Genomic DNA, 22916 nt, shown 5'->3' on the forward strand with positions numbered 1-22916 from the left:
CCGATTGAGGAGTTTTGTAAAATATACACGCTAAAGCTGTAGGGGAAGCTTTGCAGAGAAATCTGCAAGCGTAAAACGAGTGACAACGAAAAGGGTGATGAAATCGCCAAACCTGCATAGTTTCCCTTTAATGAATATTAAACTGGCAGTTGAGTACTTTAAATCTATTCAAAAACACACACACAGAGCCCAATGTACAAATCTGTCTGATGAGAAGTCTGTATATCCTCTTTTATTGTGAAGTTCTTAAAAACAAGCAGTAAAAAGTAAAAAACCAAGCGTACAATATATATATATATTTATATAACAGCATGACTTCTTGGAACTCAAGGGGGAAAAAGGGGCAAAAACATAAAAAGGTCAAATGAGACATCCGCTTGTAAAGAAAGGAGGGAATCGACACTGCAGGACAGAAGGGCTTCTTTTACGTACCATCACACACACACACACACACACACCTTAGACCATCCTGTGCATGCAACATTATGCACACACACACACACAATAGGACATTTTTAGCAAGCAAAATTACAGACAGACACACACACACACACACACACACACACACTTGTGTACAGTGTACAACATTGTTTTGCTCTTCAACGTTGTGTACATGCAAGCACACACTCAGTTTAATCAGTCAGTCACATCGTACAGTTACAGTCCCTCACACACACCAATGTTTCAGACTAATATGTACACTGTAGGACACCAAGTCAATGCTCACTTCCATTCACACACGATTCAGTGTACACAATCTCCTTCACCCCGCTACTGTGTACACAGACAGACAGACAGAGACACACACACACACACACACAAAGTGTATTGCAATAGACAAGCCCACACTCGTATTTGTGAAAAAGAAAGACACAGGGAGAAAATGAGAAGTACTTCAACACTAGGAATGTTCCAACTCAAAACTAGAGATTTCATTTCATTTAAAAACAAAATAAAACAACTAAAAGCATATGAAAATCAAAATTCACTTATTATAAAAACAAAAAAGACAGAAACATTTTGTACAAAGGAGCAGAATTTGTTCTATGCAGTAGTAGAATCAGACTGATGAGTGCTCAAAATGGACTACTGGAGGGGGTGAAACGGTTGTTAATTCAAACATGAAGATAATGGAGAGAAAGGAAGTCATTTTACAACAGTCAAGAAGGAAACGGGAATAATTACAACAGCCAGAAGGGGCGTGAGGGCGAGGGTTGTTGATTTCCAGAAAGTTCAGTTAGAGGGGGGAGGGGAAGGAGTTAGCCAGTGATGCAGAATTCCAGAAGGTTCTAGCATAGAATGTTATGGCCAGGCCAGGGGAGTTCTAGAATAGGATGGTTACGGTGACCTCCAGAATACTCTAGGGCTGGACTGAGGAGGGCTGGTGATCAGCGATGCAGATTTTTTTTTTTTTTTCCTTTTTCCAGAAAGTTCCCTTTTTGAAGCGATGGCATATTTTGATCAAGACCACAACCCCCAAAGTTCTTTCACCCCAGAGAAAGAGAGACTAAAAGGAAAATCAAATGCAAAACAAACAAAAAAAAACTGATTTTGCTGTCTTTTACAGTTCTCACATTAGTTAGGGTGGTTGGAGTTTGAGGGTCTGTTAAAAAAAAAAAAAAAAGAAAAAAGGACAATGTGAAGGAGGATTTTCTTTCATTCCCTCAGACATAAAAGGAGTAAAGCAAAACTAAACTGCTTGGCTCCAGGTTCTGGGCAGGGGGGTGGAGATGCTGGAGAGAGAAGGGCAGAGTCCGAGGGGAGGAAGAGGAGGAGGAGGGTGGTGACGTTCGCCGAACAGAGAGACGGGGCTTCACTGCGCCTGCAGAAGAAGAGGGGAGAGGTAGGTGAGGAAATTGTGTTAAGTGACGCTTTCTTAAGCAAAATATCGACCATAGTCTGTTTTAATGATGGTAAGCTTCTTAAACTGTGTGGAGCATTCAATTGGAAATACATTTTGCATTATTTGACTAACAATGTGATTTTTTTTTTATTTTAGTGTGCGCCTGCAGAAGAAGAGGGGAGAGGAAGGTGAGGAGAGAGAGATACAGTGTCAGGTCACCTATAATATACACTGTGTGTGTAACCAACAAAAACGTCCCTGCCAAGGCTTAGTGAATGAACATCCAATGACATAAAGACACACACACACACTTAAAACATGTCTCCCTCTGGTCACACACACACACACGCACACACATAAAACCTGTCTCCCTCTGGTCACACACACACACACACACACACACACACACACACACACACACACACACACACGCACGCACGCACGCACGCACGCACGCACGCACACACGCACGCACACACACACACACACACACACACACACACGCACATAAAACCTGTCTCCCTCCTGTCACACACACATGAAGGGCACAGGTGATTTGGGGTTTCTGGTGAATGACCAGTGACTCTGTTCAAATCCTCTGTGTCCACGCCCTGCTCACTCTGTGCTGGAGTGTCCACGCCCTGCTCACTCTGTGCTGGAGTGTCCACGCCCTGCTCACTCTGTGCTGGAGTGTCAACGCCCTGCTCACTCTGTGCTGGAGTGTCAACGCCCTGCTCACTCTGTGCTGGAGTGTCAACGCCCTGCTCACCTGCTCACTCTGTGCTGGAGTGTCCACGCCCTGCTCACTCTGTGCTGGAGTGTCAACGCCCTGCTCACTCTGTGCTGGAGTGTCCACGCCCTGCTCACTCTGTGCTGGAGTGTCAACGCCCTGCTCACCTGCTCACTCTGTGCTGGAGTGTCCACGCCCTGCTCACTCTGTGCTGGAGTGTCCACGCTCTTGGCCAGCTCCATGTCAGACCGGTCATCTCCTCCCACTCCCCTCCCATAAAGAGCAGCTCGGTCCAGCACTGGTCCTGCACCTCCTCAGCAGCTCCTCCTGCACCTCCTCAGCACCTCCTCTACCTTCATCAGCACCTCCTGGACCTTCATCAGCACCTCCTCAGCACCTCCTGGACCTTCCTCAGCACATCCTCCTGCACCTTCATCAGCACCTGCTCAGCACCTCCTCAGCACCTCCTGGAGCTTCCTCAGCACCTCCTCCTGGACCTTCATCAGCACCTCCTCAGCACCTCCTCCTGGACCTTCATCAGCACCTCCTGGACCTTCATCAGCACCTCCTCAGCACCTTCATCAGCACCTCCTCAGCACCTTCATCAGCACCTCCTCAGCACCTCCTCCTGGACCTTCATCAGCACCTCCTCCTGGACCTTCATCAGCACCTCCTCAGCACCTCCTCCTGGACCTTCATCAGCACCTCATCAGCACCTCATCAGCACCTCCTCAGCACCTCCTGCACCTTCCTCAGCAGCTCGGTCCAGCTGCTCTCCCTCTCCATGTCCACATGTCTGTTGCCACTCTTCTCCAAGAGCCAGTGCAGGGGCCCCAGTGCCTTATTGGCTCTCAATGTGTTGATCCGGGGTCCATCCTGCTGAGGAGTAAAACAGCACCATGTTGTGCTGCCAGACGCCCCTGCAGCAGCCGCCCACTGCTCCAGCTCCAGCTGCTCTTGGATCTCTCTCCGCCACTTCTGGGAGAAGGGCAGGTCCGTGCACACGGCCGTTATAGGAACGCACTGACACTGACACGCCCGACGCTAACTAGACTACACACTCACACACTAACTAGACTACACACTGACACACTAACTAGACTACACACTCACACACTAACTAGACTACACACTGACACACTAACTAGACTACACACTGACACGCCCGACGCTAACTAGACTACACACTGACACGCCCGACGCTAACTAGACTACACACTGACACGCTAACTAGACTACACACTGACACACTAACTAGACTACACACTGACACACTAACTAGACTACACACTGACACACTAACTAGACTACACACTGACACACTAACTAGACTACACACTGACACACTTCTGGGAGAAGGGCAGGTCCATGCACACGGCCGTTATAGGAACGCGTGTGGGCCCGCAGCACACACTGACACTGACATGCCGGACGCCAGTGGTGTAGTCTACGTGATACGCAGTATACCCACTTAAAAAGCATCATCATCTCACACTAACTAGACTACACACTGACACACTTCTGGGAGAAGGGCAGGTCCGTGCACACGGCCGTTATAGGAACGCACTGACACTGACACGCCCGACATTAACTAGACTACACACACTCACACACTAACTAGACTACACACTGACACACTAACTAGACTACACACTCACACACTAACTAGACTACACACTCACACACTAACTAGACTACACACTGACACACTAACTAGACTACACACTGACACACTAACTAGACTACACACTGACACACTAACTAGACTACACACTCACCCACTAACTATACTACACACTGACACACTAACTAGACTACACACTGACACACTAACTAGACTACACACTGACACACTAACTAGACTACACACTGACACACTAACTAGACTACACACTGACACACTAACTAGACTACACACTCACCCACTAACTAGACTACACACTGACACACTAACTAGACTACACACTGACACACTTCTGGGAGAAGGGCAGGTCCACAGTATACCCACTACAGCTAACTAGACTACACACTGACACACTAACTAGACTACACACTGACACACTAACTAGACTACACACTGACACACTTCTGGGAGAAGGGCAGGTCCACAGTATACCCACTACAGCTAACTAGACTACACACTGACACACTAACTAGACTACACACTGACACACTTCTGGGAGAAGGGCAGGTCCACAGTATACCCACTACAGCTAACTAGACTACACACTGACACACTTCTGGGAGAAGGGCAGGTCCATGCACACGGCCATCAGGAACGCGTGTGGGCCCGGAACACACACTGACACTGACACTTCTGGGACACCAGTGGTGTAGTCTACGTGATACGCAGTATACCCACTTAAAAAGCATCATCGTCTCAGTATATATCCACTTAAAATAGGCCAGGATACATATTCACATTTGGGGGTTGATCAAAGTACACCCACTACAGCTAACTAGACTACACACTGAATACAAATTCACATTTGGGGCTGATCACAGTACACCCACTACAGCTAACTAGACTACACACTGACACACTTCTGGGAGAAGGGCAGGTCCACAGTACACCCACTACAGCTAGCTAGACTACACACTCACACACTAACTAGACTACACACTCACACACTAACTAGACTACACACTGACACACTAACTAGACTACACACTGACACACTTCTGGGAGAAGGGCAGGTCCACAGTATACCCACTACAGCTAGCTAGACTACACACTGACACACTAACTAGACTACACACTGACACACTAACTAGACTACACACTGACACACTAACTAGACTACACACTGACACACTTCTGGGAGAAGGGCAGGTCCACAGTACACCCACTACAGCTAGCTAGACTACACACTCACACACTAACTAGACTACACACTCACACACTAACTAGACTACACACTGACACACTAACTAGACTACACACTGACACACTTCTGGGAGAAGGGCAGGTCCACAGTACACCCACTACAGCTAACTAGACTACACACTCACACACTAACTAGACTACACACTCACACACTTCTGGGAGAAGGGCAGGTCCGTGCACACGGCGGTCAGGAGCGCGTGTGGGCCCGGAACACACACTGACACACACACGCCGGACGCCGTCTGGCTCCTGGTCAGCTCCAGAGCCTTCCTGCACGGGGTCATAGAGACGGACGCCATGGTGATCTGCTGCCCACAGCACTCCCACCGCCTCGTCACACAATCCATGGGGTCTCGTCCGGTATCGGAGTTGTTGTCGTCGTCTTTGTTTTCAGCGCCATGAAAACTTCTTGGAAACATGCACATGACACACACACACACACACACACACACACACACACACACACACACACACACACACACACACACACACACAAGCATAGACACACAGAAACACACAGACACACACTTTGTACTGCAGGAACATCACATGGACCTCTGAGAGAGGTGGAGTTTCACCTGAAATTAAACATACATTGTGTGTGTGTGTGTGTGTGTGTGTGTGTGTGTGTGTGTGTGTGTGTGTGTGTGTGTGTGTGTGTGTGTCCCTCACTGTGCAGGGCAGTGGAAGAGATGTGTGTGTCTGTGTGTGTGTGTGTGTGTGTGTGTGTGTGTGTGTGTGTGTGTGTGTGTGTGTCTTCACTGTGCAGGGCAGTGGAAGAGATGTGTGTGTGTGTGTGTGTGTGTGTGTGTGTGTGTGTGTGTGTGCGTGTGTACGTGTGTGTGTGTGCGTGTGTGTGTGTGTGTGTCCCTCACTGTGCAGGGCAGTGGAAGAGATGCTGCTGAGGGGCCATTTATGCAGCGATACATTTGAAGAATCATAAACGTCATGAATCATTATGTCACAAAAGTGATGGAACAAATGTTGTGGGGTGAAAAGTAGAGATGTTTCCCTCTGAGATGTAAAAAACTACAAGACTACAGGAACCTTGAGTTTGTACATAAGTAGGCCTATTAGACCGTGAGCCAGGGCCTCAAATTATGGAAACCGTTACCGAAAAGGTGGCAAAGGCTACCATACCTTTTCTGAAAGCCTGGAATCTCAGCTTTTCAATGATGTATGATGGCCATCTGACAAGAGTAGCTGTTTTGAGTTATGACACATAATGTAAACTAAGGTTAAAGAAATAATGTGTATAAATCAAGCAGAACACTGGAATATTTTATTTTGTTATGTTTGGTATCATTTTAAAGGGGAGACTCTGAGCTTTCATTTAAATCCTTTTGTGAACATTTTGGATAAGTACAGCCAACCCTGGAGCTCTTCAAACCTTTAATCACACACATTTCCCTAAGATTTCCCTGCCATTTTTTGGCTTTTAATCCTGTGGCACCTGGGAGCATCAGAGAAACAAAATCCAAACACTGAAATACTGGCATGACCCTAAGGATTCAGGAAATGTATCATTTACCCATATTATCTGATTTGGAGGGGGTGATTTACAGTCTTGTATCAGAGATGGCGTTTTTTCAAAGACATAAACAGTAGTGTACTATTACCCTTAGGCTAATTTGTTGATATGTCGAGTTGAAAGTCTGAGGTAAATATATTTTAAATAATAATTATTGATACAGATAACTCGACATATCAACAAATTAACCTTAAGGGTAATAGTACACTACTGTTTATGTCTTTGAAAAAACGCCATGTCTGATATAAGACGGAAAATCATCCCCTCCAAATCAGATAATATGGGTAAATGATACATTTTCTGAATCCTTAGGGTCATGCCAGTATTTCAGTGTTTGGATTGTGTTTCTCTGATGCTCCCAGGTGCCACAGGATTAAAAGACAAACGATGGCAAGGAAATGGCAGGAAAATGTGTGTGATTAAAGGTTTGAAGAGCTCCAGGGTTGGCTGTACTTATCCAAAATGTTCACAAAAGGATTTAAATGAAAGCTCAGAGTCTCCCCTTTAAAATGATACCAAACATAACAAAATAAAATATTTCAGTGTTCTGCTTGATTTATACGCATTATTTCTTCAACCTTAGTTTACATTATGCATCATAACTCAAAACAGCTACTCTTGTCAGATGGCCATCATACATAATTGAAAAGCTGAGATTCCAGGCTTTCAGAAAAGGTATGGTAGCCTTTGCCACCTTTTCGGTAACGGCCAACCCCTCTGGCTCACGGACTATATAGGCTACAGTACCTGAGTAAATCACTTTCATTTCTGTATATTAAAACTCAAATTAAAATTTCTCTCGGCCTATTTCCTGCTATCTCCTTACATATTCACTTAATTTTCTTGACACACAAAGCACTTTTCTTAATGAAATGACAATTCATTACATACAGTGTAGCTAACCATCTCAGGTAGTTTTCAACTTGCCCACGGTGAATATGTTAAAGCACACACCCATGACAAATGTAAATGTAACGTCCTGTCTGTAAGCTCTTGTCTCTCTGTCCTCCACTCTAGTACTGAGGTGTCTCCTCTTGTTCTCCACTTCCTGTAGAAGAGTTTTGTCAGCCTCAAAGTGACTTCCACCGTTTCCTGCCACCAACTCCTCCATCTTCTCCAGCAGCTGTCTGACCTGATCTTCTGATCGGGACTGATTGTTGAGGACATGATGTCTGTTTCCACACTTCTCAAGAGGCCAGTGCAGGCTCTCTTCTTCACACTCAATGTACTGCATCTCCCAACACACACACACATACAGACACACACACACACACACACACACTGGGCTCTCTTCTTCACACTCCATGTACTGCATCTCCCAACACACACATACACACACACACACACGCACACGCACACGCACGCACATGCACACACATGTTCACCAGATGTGAATGACCTCCTGTTACCATGATAAGGATACCCTGGGTTAAAGGTTAAAGATCTCCAGATGTGAATGTTGTCTCCATGTACATTTGTAATTGATGTGTAATTTAAGAGTCTGTGATCTGTCTGGACGTAACAAAGACTTCTGGCTCTCTTCTACTTTGTGCCATACAGAGTGATCTGTGGTGCCTGTGTGGACTGTTTAGATTTAGTATCGCTGAGTGTGAACAGTCGCTCCAAACCTCTTACCCACTGCTTACACTCAATTTACACATTTCCAACACACTCCTATAGCAAAATTATACACATGTATAATTACATGCTATATTTACACTATTTTGATCATCTATCATGAAAACTGTTTTAGATCATTAGTTCACTTTGCAAGCTGCCTAAGTAAGCTGTCCGTGTGGAGTACAGTGGAGGGAGCAGGAAGAGTGAGAATTAGAGGAGGCCTAGGAAGAGGGCGTGGAGGTGGAAAAGAAAGAGGAAGAGGAGGAGGAAGAGGATGCAGAGGTGAAGAAGGGAGAGGGAGAGGGAGAGGATGGCAAGGAGGTGAAGTTAGAGGAAGAGGACAAGGAGGAGAAAAAGGGGCACAAGGAGGGGGAAGAGGAAGGGTAAGAAGAGGAAGAAATATAATTTCTGATGGCATCAGAGCTACAACAGTGGAACATAGAATGAGCCTGAGCCTGAGGGAAGCTGGCCAACAGGTTCAGCCTAACATGTTCAGCCAAAATGTTAGTTTCCATAGGGCTGCTTTGGTCCGCAACTGGTTTACAGATCACCCACTCTTCATTGTACTCAACCTCCCCTCATACTCTGCATTCTTGAATCCAGCTGAAGAGTTCTTCTCTGCCTGGCGCTGGAAGGTCTATGAACGTCATCCCCATCAATGCAGAGCCCTTTTACAGGCAATGGAGGAGGCATGTGGGGATATTGACCAGGCATCATGTCAGGCCTGGATACAGCATTCCACAAGATATTTCCCCCGGGGCCTTGGACTGGAGGACATTGCATGTGATGTAGATTAAATTTTGTGGCCGGACCCAAATATACAACATGATGTACAGTAGGCCTAGACTGTTTTTTTTGCTTTGCTTTTCGGTCTCAGTGAAATCACTGTTTTTTGTTTTGACTTGGAAGCACACACTTGTTTTAAAATAAATACTGATACTGGAGTTTGGATCCCTGTAGCCTATGTTTATAAAAGTATGATCCAAACTGACAGCCCACTTTGCTATGTTGAACGAGTCAGGGCTACTCTATAGGATAGGGGACTGGAACACTTTGGAGAGAGGCAGGGAACAGGCAAACCACGGTCAGATGGTTGGAGAGTTGGGTTGGAAGGAGGAGGACACAGACAGGGTTCAGCCAAGATCATGTATTTTATTAAAGTTGCTGGGACAAGTTGTTGTCTCTTCTCTTTGGCTGTATCGAGGTGCGTGTGGGGGTGTTTGTGTGTGTGCTGTAACAAAACAAAGGGAAACAATCAGCACACAACAACCAACAAAGGCCATACAAGGATAAGTCATATCCCCATTAACATCTAAATAGTTAAAGTTAATCCACTGCTTAAACACAAATCAGGCATGGCAATACACCAGTCAACTAACCCATAGCAGTTGGATCACAACATAAATGATAATTCATTATAACTATCAATCATAATTCATTGAAATACAAATAAACATTTCCACAATTAATCACTAACTGTGGGGGAGCGCTGTGGCGCAGCAGGCTACAGCGCTCATACCACATACGGGTCCGAGTGCCCACGGGGACCCAGGTTCGAATCCGACCTGCGGTCATTTCCCAGTCCCACCCCATCTCTCTCTCCCACTTATACTTCCTGTCTCACCCTTCACTGTCCTACAAATAAAGGTAAAAAAGCCCAAAAAATATACTTAAAAAAAAAAAAAAACACTAACTGTGGCATAGTAGGCCTACACCTGCGCGGTACTGCGGCTTAGGAAGCAAACCATATCCGCTGGCCACATGGCCCACAATTGGCCCACAATTGACAAGACTGGGAAGCTGCTCGAAAAGGCTTACTTGGTCAATCAGCAGCAAAGCAAAGCAAAGAGGGAAGGTGAAACTCACGTTTGGCAGACGCACACAGGACAACCGAATGGTCAGCAGGAGCTCAGGAGACGCCAGTCAAGTCAGGTAATACACTGGTATGGACAGGAGCCATGGAGGTATTATAAGAACTGGAGAGAGGGACTAAGTCCCGCCCCCATTCATTTCAATGGCCGATGCTAGGCTAGCTACTTCAGCCAAAAAAGTGTGAAATTGGCCGCAGCCATCTTTGAGAAAATGGCGTTCCATGGGTGTCCATTTCCGTCACCAGCTAGAATGAGCCAATTAGGTTCCACGTTACAACGAGACAACATAGGTACATCGTTGATGAAGATTGGAGAGTGAGAGAAGGTGTTCGTGAACGCGCTCCTATCGTTACAGGCGCAAATGTATTTAATTATTTGAGTTGGGATGGTGGTGGAGAAGTTTGCCCCTTGTCTCGAAATCCTATAATGTGATATTCATATATCATGATATAATAAACATGACGAGTCAATATTGAGCAAGAATTTACTTAGCATACACATAAATATGATCCCCACAGTAAATGCTTTGAACTGACTGTAGCCGTTATGTGCGCAATAGGCTGTCTACCCGACGAAAATGACTCTTAATAAGTAGACATGGGATGTAAGAAACGTGTGGATACCAGATATGCTATTTGTGCTGCACCCAGTGTGAATTTGCAGTTTAAACCTACATTTGTAGACAGACGAAATGAAGACAACGCATATTATAGGCTTACCGGTAGAAGCGCGCATCCATGTGTTATGTTTCGAGCAGCATGCATTTTAAGTCTGCTGTCACTGTCGGAAACTTTTGCCGTTATCTACTGTAGGCTGTGACCCCCAACGCTGCGTTGTTATGAACTAGGCTACAGGTCTGCAGCTGAGCGTTTTAAAATAGTTTCCATAGCCTAGCCTACACGACAGCGAGTTAGAGAATTTCTTCGCATTTCCTAGAATGTCTTATCATACCTTGCCAACTCATACATAGTCTAATGCAAATAATAGTAACCTATTAGAACGACATTTGCTTTTTTCTTTTATTCACAAAGCCTGGTATAATGATAATCCACAGGCATCAAGTATCGGTAACTTTTAATCCTAGTAGTCAGTCATTTTATTTATGTCTTCTAGAATGCGTTATCAGCATGGACGCGCGAGGACGCTCGTGCCGAAATCGAAACTCGTGCATGAGCTGAGACAGCTCGTGAATGAGCTGTCTTGTGCATGCGCTGGTGCCGGATATGGTACAACCATGGAACGCCATTTTTTCAAAGATGTCGGCGGCCAAATGACATGCTAACTGGCTGAAGCTAACCCTCCAAATCCTGACCCCCTGACAGGAGCACTTCTTCTTCTTCTTCTTCTTCTTCTCTTTTAATGGCGGTTGGCAAACAGCTTTTAGGTGCATTACCGCCACCTTCTGAATAGGAGTGTGGGTCTGAATTATATAACCTACCTCTAAATTCTATGGAATAACCCTATTGTTTTCAAGTAATAAAAAATACTTCTAAAACATTGTTCTCCAGAATTTCTCTGCAATATGTCTGTAATATTCAAATGTATCTTCATTTCTGTTAATTCTGCTCTTAGTGTTTGTCGCTCTTCATAGTACTTAGGACACTGCTCTATAACATGTTCTATAGTTTCTGGGTTACCACACTCATAGTTACCATCAGCATGTTTCTTCATTAGAACTAATGTACTGTTCAGTCCTGTATGTCCATACCTCATTCTTGAGACCATGTCCTCCTCCTGCTTGTTCCTGCTGGTATTCCTGCTCCTACCAACATTCTTTTGTATTTTATACAGGTGTCTGCCTGTCTCTTCATTATCCCACATATGCTGCCATAGACTCTTATTTTTGGCTTTAACCATGCTTTTAATTTCTGCTTTACTGTATTTAACTTCAATAGAAATTCTGTCTTGTTTTGTTGCCCGCTTAGCAAATGTATCTGCAATTTCATTTCCCATTATTCCAACATGGGCTGGGACCCAACCCAACACAATATTAACTCCTGACTTAATCAGTCTATTCACAATCTGCACTATATCATAAACAATATCTTGCCTAGACTCAGAGTGCAGATTTTTAATACTTAATAATGCAGAGCTGGAATCAGACCATATCACTATACCTTTTGACCCATACTCCTCCACCCATAATAATGCCAACCATATAGCAATCAACTCAGCTGTATACTCAGCAAGCTCATCATTGATCCTATTGGCCTTAGCCAGTTTTAACTCAGGTATTGCATATGCCACCCCTACTCTCTTATTTATTTTAGATGCATCTGTATATACCTGAGTATGGTTTCCATACTTTCTTCTCACATACATTTGAAAGTCACAACTATCAGTGAAAACCCCACTCTCTCTTTCTTCCAATAATGATAGGTCTATTTCTACCTCTTCAAGCATCCAAGGAGGGACACTTGAGTAGGCTACTGTTGGACTTACACTTAACTTTGCAACTTCCATCTCTCTTGCAATATACTCAATTGTCCAACCAAAGCTGGAACTCAGTTTTTTTTGTTTTTCTTGACAGGGCATTAAAACCTTCTTACTTGGATGATCCTCTTTATGACCCTTCAAGTTCGCCCAATATACTAGGGCCAGTTGTTCCCTTCTTAGTCTAAGTGGCATCTCTCCCATCTCCACCTGAAGAGCAGCCACAGGAGGGACAGGAGCACTGCTCAAACAGACAGCTTATATCCTCTGACCAATTATTGGCGACAGGTGTGCGCCTGCAGCGGGTGAGCCAATTCCAGCTGCAGGCAATCAGGGAGCCAATCATGGGAATGGATGGGCCAAACGAGTGAGGCTTTTGTACATATGTCATATACTGTACCATGTGTTGGCACATTGTGTGCTTATGCCATGATGGCTTGTGAAACGAAAACACAATTTTTATGAATGTTTGAAGAGTTAGGTGTGTTACCTTTTGAAAGAGATTCAAGAACTACAATGTTTTGCTAATTTGGTGAAAGATTTTCCTATTTGTGTAGCCTAGAGTTTTGCAAAAAATAGCCAATAGTTACAAAAAATGTGTTTAAGCAATCAGAAAAAAACTGTAAATGTGCCCGATGTGAGACAGACAGCGGCGTCATCATCAGTCAGAACACCCTGACTTCCTGATCACAGTAGGTCTAGCACCCAACGCTTACACCCCGATAACAGAAGTGAAAGCTGGCAAAGTTAACACCATTTTAGAGATTTTGTTCGACGGACGAAATGGACAGTCGTTGTTGGACTTAGAACACTGATGTTTTGGAAGAACCTATTTTGTGGTGAGTAGGCTTATGTCCTACAATCTATGTATATTTCGCCTTCTATGTTTATTTTGCTTTTGAAATGGCCTGATTAAGAGAGATGGGTATCTACTGTAGCGCACTTTCAGTAACGGAAAGAAAAGATGTACGGAAGGAAAGGTAGTGGTGTTATCGAGTGCACAAAATGTCAAGATGGTTTGTCGATCTTTGAAACATGTTTAGCCTAAATGCAACTTGAAATGTGTCTGAGTGAGTAGGCCCTAATATGCCTATGGATCACTTTTTGTAGGCAGTGGATTGTGTCCGTAGTCAAGGCCTTTAACTGTTCAAAAGTCAAAATTAATTGTAGACAGTGAAGTGTAAAATTGCGTCTGCAGTGCGGCCGCTCAGCTATGCCTACACAAAGTCGCCTAAAGAAACAACATGGGTGGTTTAATGTAGCATGACTTTTCCTTGAATTGTTCCTTCCCAAATGATAATAATCCGTGTAATACAGTAATAAGGGCTGAACATTGGCAGACAGGTGACTATACACACACACACACACACACACACACACACACACACACACACACACACACACACACACACACACACACACACACACACACACAGGCTATAGAGAGCATAACCTTGTGAGTCATCTAGGCTACATAACAAAATTGTGGCAGGCTATGTCTTAATAGAGCCCTACCATGGATTATGATATTCATCCCTGATATCTGAAATAAGAATTTGGCATCTTTTTTTCTACAGCAAGTTGCCTTGAATCAGTTAATTATTATTTAGGCCCTTATAGTCTCAATCACAACCATTCAGGCAGGTGCCCCTTCTCCCGTCTATGCCCAGAGGCTCATAATCCGTCCATGGTTGGTATAGTCACATGACTGATGTTTTTGGGCATGTGGTAGGCTAGAGTAGCCTGTGTCTGTAAGACCCATTTCCTCTTCTCTCGACTCAGAGAGGGAAAAAAAAAGTTTTTGTTGAAGTAGATGTCTGTGGTTTTCCTGTGGACCTGAAAGCTGCTGGCCACATGGCAAATGAGACGTTGCCTACAAAAGAGAAGTGAGATATAGCCTATGTGACAAATGAACATGGTAGATAATTATCAAGAGATAATTTATTACTATTGCTGGTGGCACTTGCTACTCGCCTTCTGTCTTGTGTCACTTTCCTCCTATCCCATGCCACTTGCTTACTGTCCCTTGCTACTATCGTGTGACTTGTGCCACTCACCTACACACACACATACACACACACACACACACACATAGACTACAGAGTGCATAACCTTGTGAGTCATTTAGGCTACCAAAATTGTGGCAGGCTATGTCTTAATAGAGCCCTGCCATGGATTATGATATTCATCCCTGATATCTGAAATAACACAAGTTATGCTATGTGTGATTATCATGCTTTGTATGTGGCATCTTTTTTTCTACAGCAAGTTGCCTTGAATCAGTTAATTATTATTTAGGCCTAATAGTCTCAATCACAACCATTCAAGTCTCAATCTGTCCATTTAATTTCACAAAACTCCATAAAATGCCCCTTTATCCCCTAAGCTCAACTGAGTTACCAACACTCTAAGGCAGGCAGGCAGGTGTCCCTTCTCCCGTCTATGCCCAGAGGCTCATAATCCGTCCATGGTTGGTATAGTCACATGACTGATGTTTTTGGGCATGTGGTAGGCTAGAGTAGCCTGTGTCTGTAAAACCCATTTCCTCTTCTCTCGACTCAGAGAGGGGAAAAAAAAAGTTTTTGTTGAAGTTGTTTTGACATTGTGGTTTTCCTGTGGACCTGAAATCTGCTGGCTACATGGCAAATGAGACGTTGCCTACAAAAGAGAAGTGAGATATAGCCTATGTGACAAATGAACATGGTAGATAATTATCAAGAGATTATTTATTACTATTGCTGGTGGCACTTGCTACTCGCCTTCTGTCTTGTGTCACTTTCCTCCTATCCCATGCCACTTGCCTACTGTCCCTTGCTACTATCGTGTGACTTGTGCCACTCACCTACGGTCCCTACTGGGCTATATATCAACCCTAACTCTAAACCTAACCCATAGAGCAACTGGCACAAGACAGTAGGCAAGGCACGAGGCAGTAGGAGACAGTTGCGAGTGGCGTGGGACAGGATTCAGATTGCCCAGTAGCCTAATGCTTACAATTTCGCACCGAGGACCTTGTCCAAATTAAGTGGAATGATGATAGTTAAAGGGATATAGACTTTGCGAGTCAAGTCAAGTCAAGTCAAGTTTATTTATATACTGTAGCACATTTCATACACAGAGGTCATTCAATGTGCTTTACATAAACAAAAACCAAACAGTAATAGCAGATAAAAGCATAGATGAGCAAAGAGTAATAATAATAATAATAATAATAATAGTAATAATAATAATAGAATAAAAAATAAAAAGAAAGCAATAAAGAATAATTAACATAAAAGACTTAAGGTGGAATAACTAGAAGACAGGTCTGTTTTTAACAGATAGACTTTGCCAGAGTCTAATTTAGCAAACCAGTGATAGTGATCCTTCTCAAACACCCAGAGCTGTTGCCACTCTTTGGAGATTCGTTGACGTAGGCCCATCTGTGTGCGTACACAATATTTCCTTTCTTACTGGGGAGACCTTAATGTCCAGGGCCGATAGCTCAGCCGTCCCTGACGCTGACTACCACCCAACAAAAACTATCCCCAAACAGGGGCCCTACTCACCTGAATCTCCCTTTGCCCAACCAGGGGCAAAACGTACTGTAGTACTTAAAAGGAACAAACCAGTACTACTCACCATATGTGCAATTCTCCGGCATGTTGAGGGATCACACACATCAGGTTTCAATTTCCAAAACAAAATAAAAACTTATAAGGAAAGCATAACATCATTCAAAAATAAAGATTTATACAGAAAGCATAAAAGACTCAAGGTGAAATAATTAAGACATTTAGCAGAAAGCATCTGAGAACAATTTTGTCTTAAGTCTAGATTTAAAACTGGCTGCAGATGGGGCCTTTTTAATGTCATCCGGAAGTTGGTTCCAAAGCTGAGCTGCATAGCAGCTAAAAGCTGCTTCACCATGTTTAGTTCTAACAGCGGGTTTTACTAACAGGTTTATCTCCTGAGACCTGAGAGGACGAGAAGGTGTGTACTGCTGAAACATGTCTGATAGGTATTTATGTCCTGCTCCATTTACTGATTTATAAACAAGCAGTAGTGCTTTAAAGTCAATTCTGTGACTTACTGGAAGCCAGTGCAGAGATTTAAGAATTGGAGTAATGTGCTCAGTTCTTTTTGTTTTTGCTGCTGCATTTTGAATCACCTGAAGCTGTTTGATAGTCTTTTTAGGAAGGCCTGTGAACAGTCCATTGCAGTAATCAACCCTGCTAGAGATAAATGCATGAATGAGTTTTGGGTCATTCCGTGTCAAATCACCCAGTGCCGGAAAGTGACCCTCTCCGAAAAAATCTGAAATAAATCACAGGTGTTGCAGCATGTATGATGACCAGTCAGTCTTATGTGTGTATAATTTGCTTGATCCGCTTATTTTCTCTAAATAAGATATTTATGAGTAGTATGTTGTTCATGTTGCAATAATTACTTGGAGAAATTCAACTATGAACCATAAAATGTGTGTTTAGATTGGATATGTGCAGCAAACAAGTGAATCTCTTACTCTTCCATTGACTTCCATTGTATTAAAAGAGCACCCCATGTGGTGCAAAGTGGTACTGCAGATCCAATGCAAGTTCAGTGGATTTATAGAGAATATTTTCCAAAAATCATATCTCCAATAAAGAAACTCAGCAACAAGCCCAAATTTTGGACAGATGATCCTCACATACAGGATGTGATATGGTAAATTTAAAAAAAATCCTGTTAACTGTCCACATGGTGAAATGATAGGACAAAAATGGGCTTTTTGAAAATCAAGCCCAATTAAAACAAAATGCTCTGACAATATGACAACGATTACAACCAAAGTTGATGCATGGACATGACCTTATAGTCCATATATGAGTGGAAAAAAAACCTGATGAAATTTGTGGCACATACCTTTCAAATGAGAAGCCTTCAAAAGTGATGATGTCTTTTCACATAATGAATGTATAGCCATTTTCAGAGCTTTGCAGAGGGGAAATTACACAAGACACGTCTCATCTGATTAGATTTCTTAATTCAGCAGGAGGATTGTTCACCACAATCCTTAAAATTACTTGAAGCTTCAAAGGGCTGTAGTTTTTAAACCATTAGTGATCCAGACATACTATTTAAGATTTATGCATATGTTTAGTCTACAAACACCTGTGATTTATTTCAGATTTTTTTGGAGAGGGTCACTTTCCAAATGTAGCTGAAATTGGGTGATTTGACACGGAATGACCCTTTTTCTAAATCATGTTTTGACATTAGCCCTCTCAGTTTGGCAATATTTTTGAGGTGGTAGAAAGCTGATTTAGTTATCATTTTCATGTGGCTGTTGAAATTTAGATCACTGTTGATTAATACACCAAGATTTTTAACAGTATCCTTTGCTTTCAATCCTTTTGTGTCAAGGAGAGTGGCAACCTTAAGTCTTTCCTCCTTTTTACCAAATACAATGACTTCAGTTTTTTCTTTGAGTGGCGTGGGACAGGATTCAGATTGCCCAGTAGCCTAATGCTTACAATTTCGCACCGAGGACCTTGTCCAAATTAAGTGGTATGATGATAGTTAAAGGGATATTCCACCATTTGGGGAATTACTCTAATTTTTCACCCCCCCCTTGAGTTAAGCAATTGATTTTTATCTTTCTCCAGTTCATCCAGCCGTTCTCTGAGTCTGGCCATACCACTTTTAGTTCCAGCCTAGCATAGATCATAGAATCGGATTAGACCGTTAGCATCTCGCTTGCTAGCATCACATTTAAAAGTGACTAAGATTTCCGGTAATTTTCCTATTTAATACTTGTCTCCTCTGAAGCTAGAAAGTGTAATAAGACCAACAGAAAATGAAAGGTGGTGATTTTCTGGGCTAATTTGACATGGGACTATAGGCTACTCTCATTCAAGTGTATGAATCCAGTCACGGCTGCTGCAGCTCAACCTTGTTGCTGGAAGTTCGCCTACAGGGACTATTTCAGGTGCTGCATGATACCCTTGTGCTGCTGTGCCCAGGGTTTCCCACAGTGCTTTCCTGCTAAGGCGACCGCCTTAACAACACAGGGCTTCCACCTTCACTAACGTCTTCAATAAATGAATACATAAATAAAAATAATATTTATTTATAGATATAATTTGTTTTTTGTTTATGTAAAGCACATTGAATGACCTAGCTGTGTATGAAATACGCTCTAAACTTGACTTGACTTGACTCCTTGCAACGTGAATTTGTTATTGTCTTTTTAAGGCTACATGTCTCGCAGTGTAGCCTACATTGAATGTAAAACATGTAGCCCAATAATGTTTAAGAAGAAAATAATCCAAAGAAATTATTATTGTTATGACTAGGAAATTCTAGCTCTAATTCTTTTGCGAGGCTACAGCACTGAACCGGCAAATGCGTCATTCTCCACCGTGTTAAAGTAAACCGTTTATTCCGTTATAGGATAAGAAGCTATAGCCTACTGGCCTTCGTTATTTGTAAAAGCTGTTTACTTGAACTGCTTTGTAATTTGTGCGATCGCCTTACTTTCACTTTCCGCTGCCCTCATAGTCGGCAAGCAGGTAGCCTAATAAGGTGGGATGTGTTTGGTATAGACTGGGCTAGTTAAGATTTTATAGAAGTGACTGCGATATACAGTAATCTTAAGTAGCTTTCTTGCTAGGCCCAATGAAGGCTGGCAATGTGTAATACCGCTTTGGCTCACAGGCCGCCTTTTGCCGACCCCATGCACTGCAAATGATGTAAGTAGGAAGAATAATTATTACCCCACTACTGCTGTGATATGTAAAGCTATATTATTCCTCTTCAGGTCAAGAAAGACTCTCCCACTGCTGCTGGGATGAGTGACTCTCAGGAGAGAGAGGAGGCTGCAGGTCCCAGTGAGACACTCCGACCAGAGTCTGCAGCACATGGCTTTAGGACCATGAAGAATGCTGAAGACATGGCTGATCTTGGGTCACCAACACACTCTGGTGGAGGGTGAGTTTCCTGATCTCAGACCTACTCGCTCCACTCATTCTCATACATTCACACTGTTCTGTTTTTGTTTGAATCTGAAACACATTTGTTGCATTTTTCTTCTCTCATTCGGCTTCGTGCCTGCGGCGAACCACAGCCGTGGCGATATTGGCCAACAACACCACTCCCACTCGTGCGATAATGCTTAATTGTATCTGCGGTTGAAATGTAACCATATTATTGGTTTTAGGTCATACAGCTGAGCCTCATTTTGTTGTTTTTGTTCTACAATGCACGCTAGTGAGTGATCATATCAACACCTACTGTAGCACTCTAGTCTGATGCAAGTCTTGGTCTCGCTCTGTCTTGGTCTTGGTCTCGACTGGTCTGTCTTGGTCTTGGTCTTGGTCTTGATACCCTCTAGTCTTGGTGTGCGTGCATGCATGCATGTGTGTGTTGTGTGTCGGTTTGTCACACCAGCCATGTTTCTCAGATGGGACTGCACCGGGCAATCATTAGTCTCTTGTGTGACAGTTTGGCTATAACTTGGTGTATATTTATATGAATTACCATAGCAACAATATGATATTGTTAATCTAGCAGCAGTGATAGGAACCAACATGAACTTGCATAGCAACTGTGTATACTGAATACTATCTATGTCAATTTGTTGGGAGTCACAGTAGATCAAACTGTCAGCTAAATACCAGTCAGATTTAAATGTATGGGACTCCATATACTGTACCTCTCCACTAGTACTTACCTTCATGCTGACTGACTCCAATGTTTATGTGCTTGTAGTGAGTTGACGGCTGACACCATCACCTGTGAAGACAACATCAACAAGAGCACAGGTGAGGATTAGAGAAACGTCAAGTTACAATGTTGAGTTAAGTCATAAATTTGACATACTAAGTGTAAATTATGAGATGCAACTCAGATTTTTGAGATTTTAAATAATAATAATAATTATTATTTTAGGATATTAAAATATTGGTAGTAATGCAATGACGATATCAACATGATGATAATCTGATAGACATTAAAAAGTCATATTTCTGAGATAGTAAGTCATTGTGTGTCATAACTATGGCAGACTATTGTGCTCTGTTATAGTGCAGTGCATGTGCAAAGTAATGCTTCTCTTTTTTTCATTGATTGACACGAGTCTTTATGGCCATCCTGCTGTTATTGTGCCCTGTGAGTGATAGTGTACTGTACAGTGAGACTGTAGTGTCCCCCTTTGGAATTGATATGGTCAAAATCCCCCCCCCCCCCCCCCCCCCCCCCTCTGAAACGGCCATCCCCCTCCCCATCCCCTGTAATTTTTCAATGAATGTGGAAATATCACCACTATTTCATTTTCAACATTTAGCTTTTGCGCACATCGAGGCTAAAATACTGTGGACGAGGGGCATGCTTCTCCTATTGTCACGGCAGTCAGCGACATATAGAAGCATGCAGCCTTCTTTTACTGTCTATGCGTACGACAGGTGATTTCATTCAGCAGCATCATGGCCAAGCGACAAGCAAAGTTTGATCTAAGGGACGTCGGCTTTATTAAGAGGACAAAAAGTTGATGAATTAGAAAGAGTAGGCTACATTTATACTCAAACCTGAAACGCCCAAGGGGGCAGCGAATGTTCTGAGAGTGTAGACAGTATGGCGGCCGCCATGCTAAACAGTAGACCGTGGCTAGCTGGCCATTCCATTGAATCCTATGGGGCGTAAGCGCCACTTTTGACATCAAATAACGTTACAGCTGAAGCATTTTAAACCTTTATATGAACATTTTCTATTGTCGGAGTGCATACTACGTACATTGTGCAATTGGCGTCATAATCTCGTAACTGTTTTATCGGCAGAGTAATAAACTTTTTCCGAAATCAATGCTAACGTGGGAATGCGCATGCGTCCATAGAGAGTAAAGCGTCGCCATAGGTCAGACTCGGTCAGACTACGTGCCTACGTCACATATACGACACCTGAGCCTGCGCAGGAGACCTATGACGGAAATAGTAGACCAAAAAAACCGTTGAAATTTGCTTCCTCGGTCTCTGCTGACGTCTACGTGATAGCTCTGTCCATATCTTTTACTGTCTATGGAAACGCCCCGTCTCCCCGGTTTGCTAAATTGAAGGCACCTAGCCCGCTAGCGAGAGCTAGGTGTTCACTCCAGCTGTTTCTGAACAAACTTGCCATTATGTAATTGGAAAGGATAGGCTACCGTAGCGGCTCATGGCGAGCTAACGCAATGTTGTCCAACTTTTTAGGTCATCTTATTGAGAGTGATGTATGAATGCATCCTCACTCACACAAAATAATAGTTTTGTAGTGTGCGGTTCTGCAAATAGACAATGTCACGAGGTGGCTGAAGAGACAAACGTCTGAGCATCTGTTCATCTTTAGAATTATTATTCCGCTGTGCAGGTAGCCTAGGCACAAAGAATACGCTTTTGTTTTGCATTTTTAAAAGTAGAACGTAAGACTGAGACTGAGCTACAAAGTATACCACCAACATTGTTGTGTGGCAATTAAAGTTTCTGTTCTAGGCTACTGTATGGTGGTAGAATTTCAGAGTGAAAGCAAAAAGTCTCAACTTTTTTTGTTGGTTCCATTTAACTTGGCTAGATTGGTAATTATAAGTCATCGTTGAATGCATTAAAATTGATGTCTGGTTCACTAATTCAGATCTGATAGATATTTAGTATATTTAAGTGATAATGTTACTCTGCATGGGATCAATTTTAGCAACTCGAGTAGACATGATCTAAAATGTTAGTGACACATAAAATGTACATGAATTGGAAGAAATTTAGGATTTGCCAATGTCCAGCAGGTCACGCTATAAATGGACTAGAATACAGGAAATTGCATCTTTAAAATGTAAAATTTTCTGGGGGAGGACCCCCATCACCCCTGCAACACTAATACCCAGATGTGCCTTTTAATATCCACCATCCCCCCTGCCATTTTTTAACAACTCGACTACTGCTGATATTGTCACCTTGTCTGGTGAGAGCACTAACCGATCTGAAGTTCTAATCCCCAGTCTAAGGTCCTATCAAAAA

The 22916-nt window shown here is 43.1% G+C and overlaps 2 protein-coding genes across 3 annotated transcripts in view; both read left to right on the forward strand.

The window, feature by feature from the left end:
• The window catches only part of LOC134082552 (protein NLRC5-like), a 173670-nt gene that overhangs the window by 85198 nt on the left and 65556 nt on the right, over positions 1-22916 (forward strand). The gene's annotated exons all lie outside the window — the stretch shown is intronic.
• Positions 13656-22916, forward strand: part of LOC134082606 (NLR family CARD domain-containing protein 3-like) — a 154827-nt gene continuing 145566 nt past the window's right edge. The window contains exons 1-3 of the mRNA XM_062538442.1: positions 13656-13754; positions 19697-19866; positions 20647-20699. Coding sequence (XP_062394426.1) covers positions 19727-19866; positions 20647-20699 — 193 coding nt within the window. The 5' untranslated portion in view covers positions 13656-13754; positions 19697-19726. The remainder of the gene's footprint in view (positions 13755-19696; positions 19867-20646; positions 20700-22916) is intronic.

This window comes from Sardina pilchardus, chromosome 1 (genome assembly GCF_963854185.1).
Source record: "Sardina pilchardus chromosome 1, fSarPil1.1, whole genome shotgun sequence".
Taxonomy (NCBI): Eukaryota; Metazoa; Chordata; class Actinopteri; order Clupeiformes; family Clupeidae; genus Sardina; species Sardina pilchardus.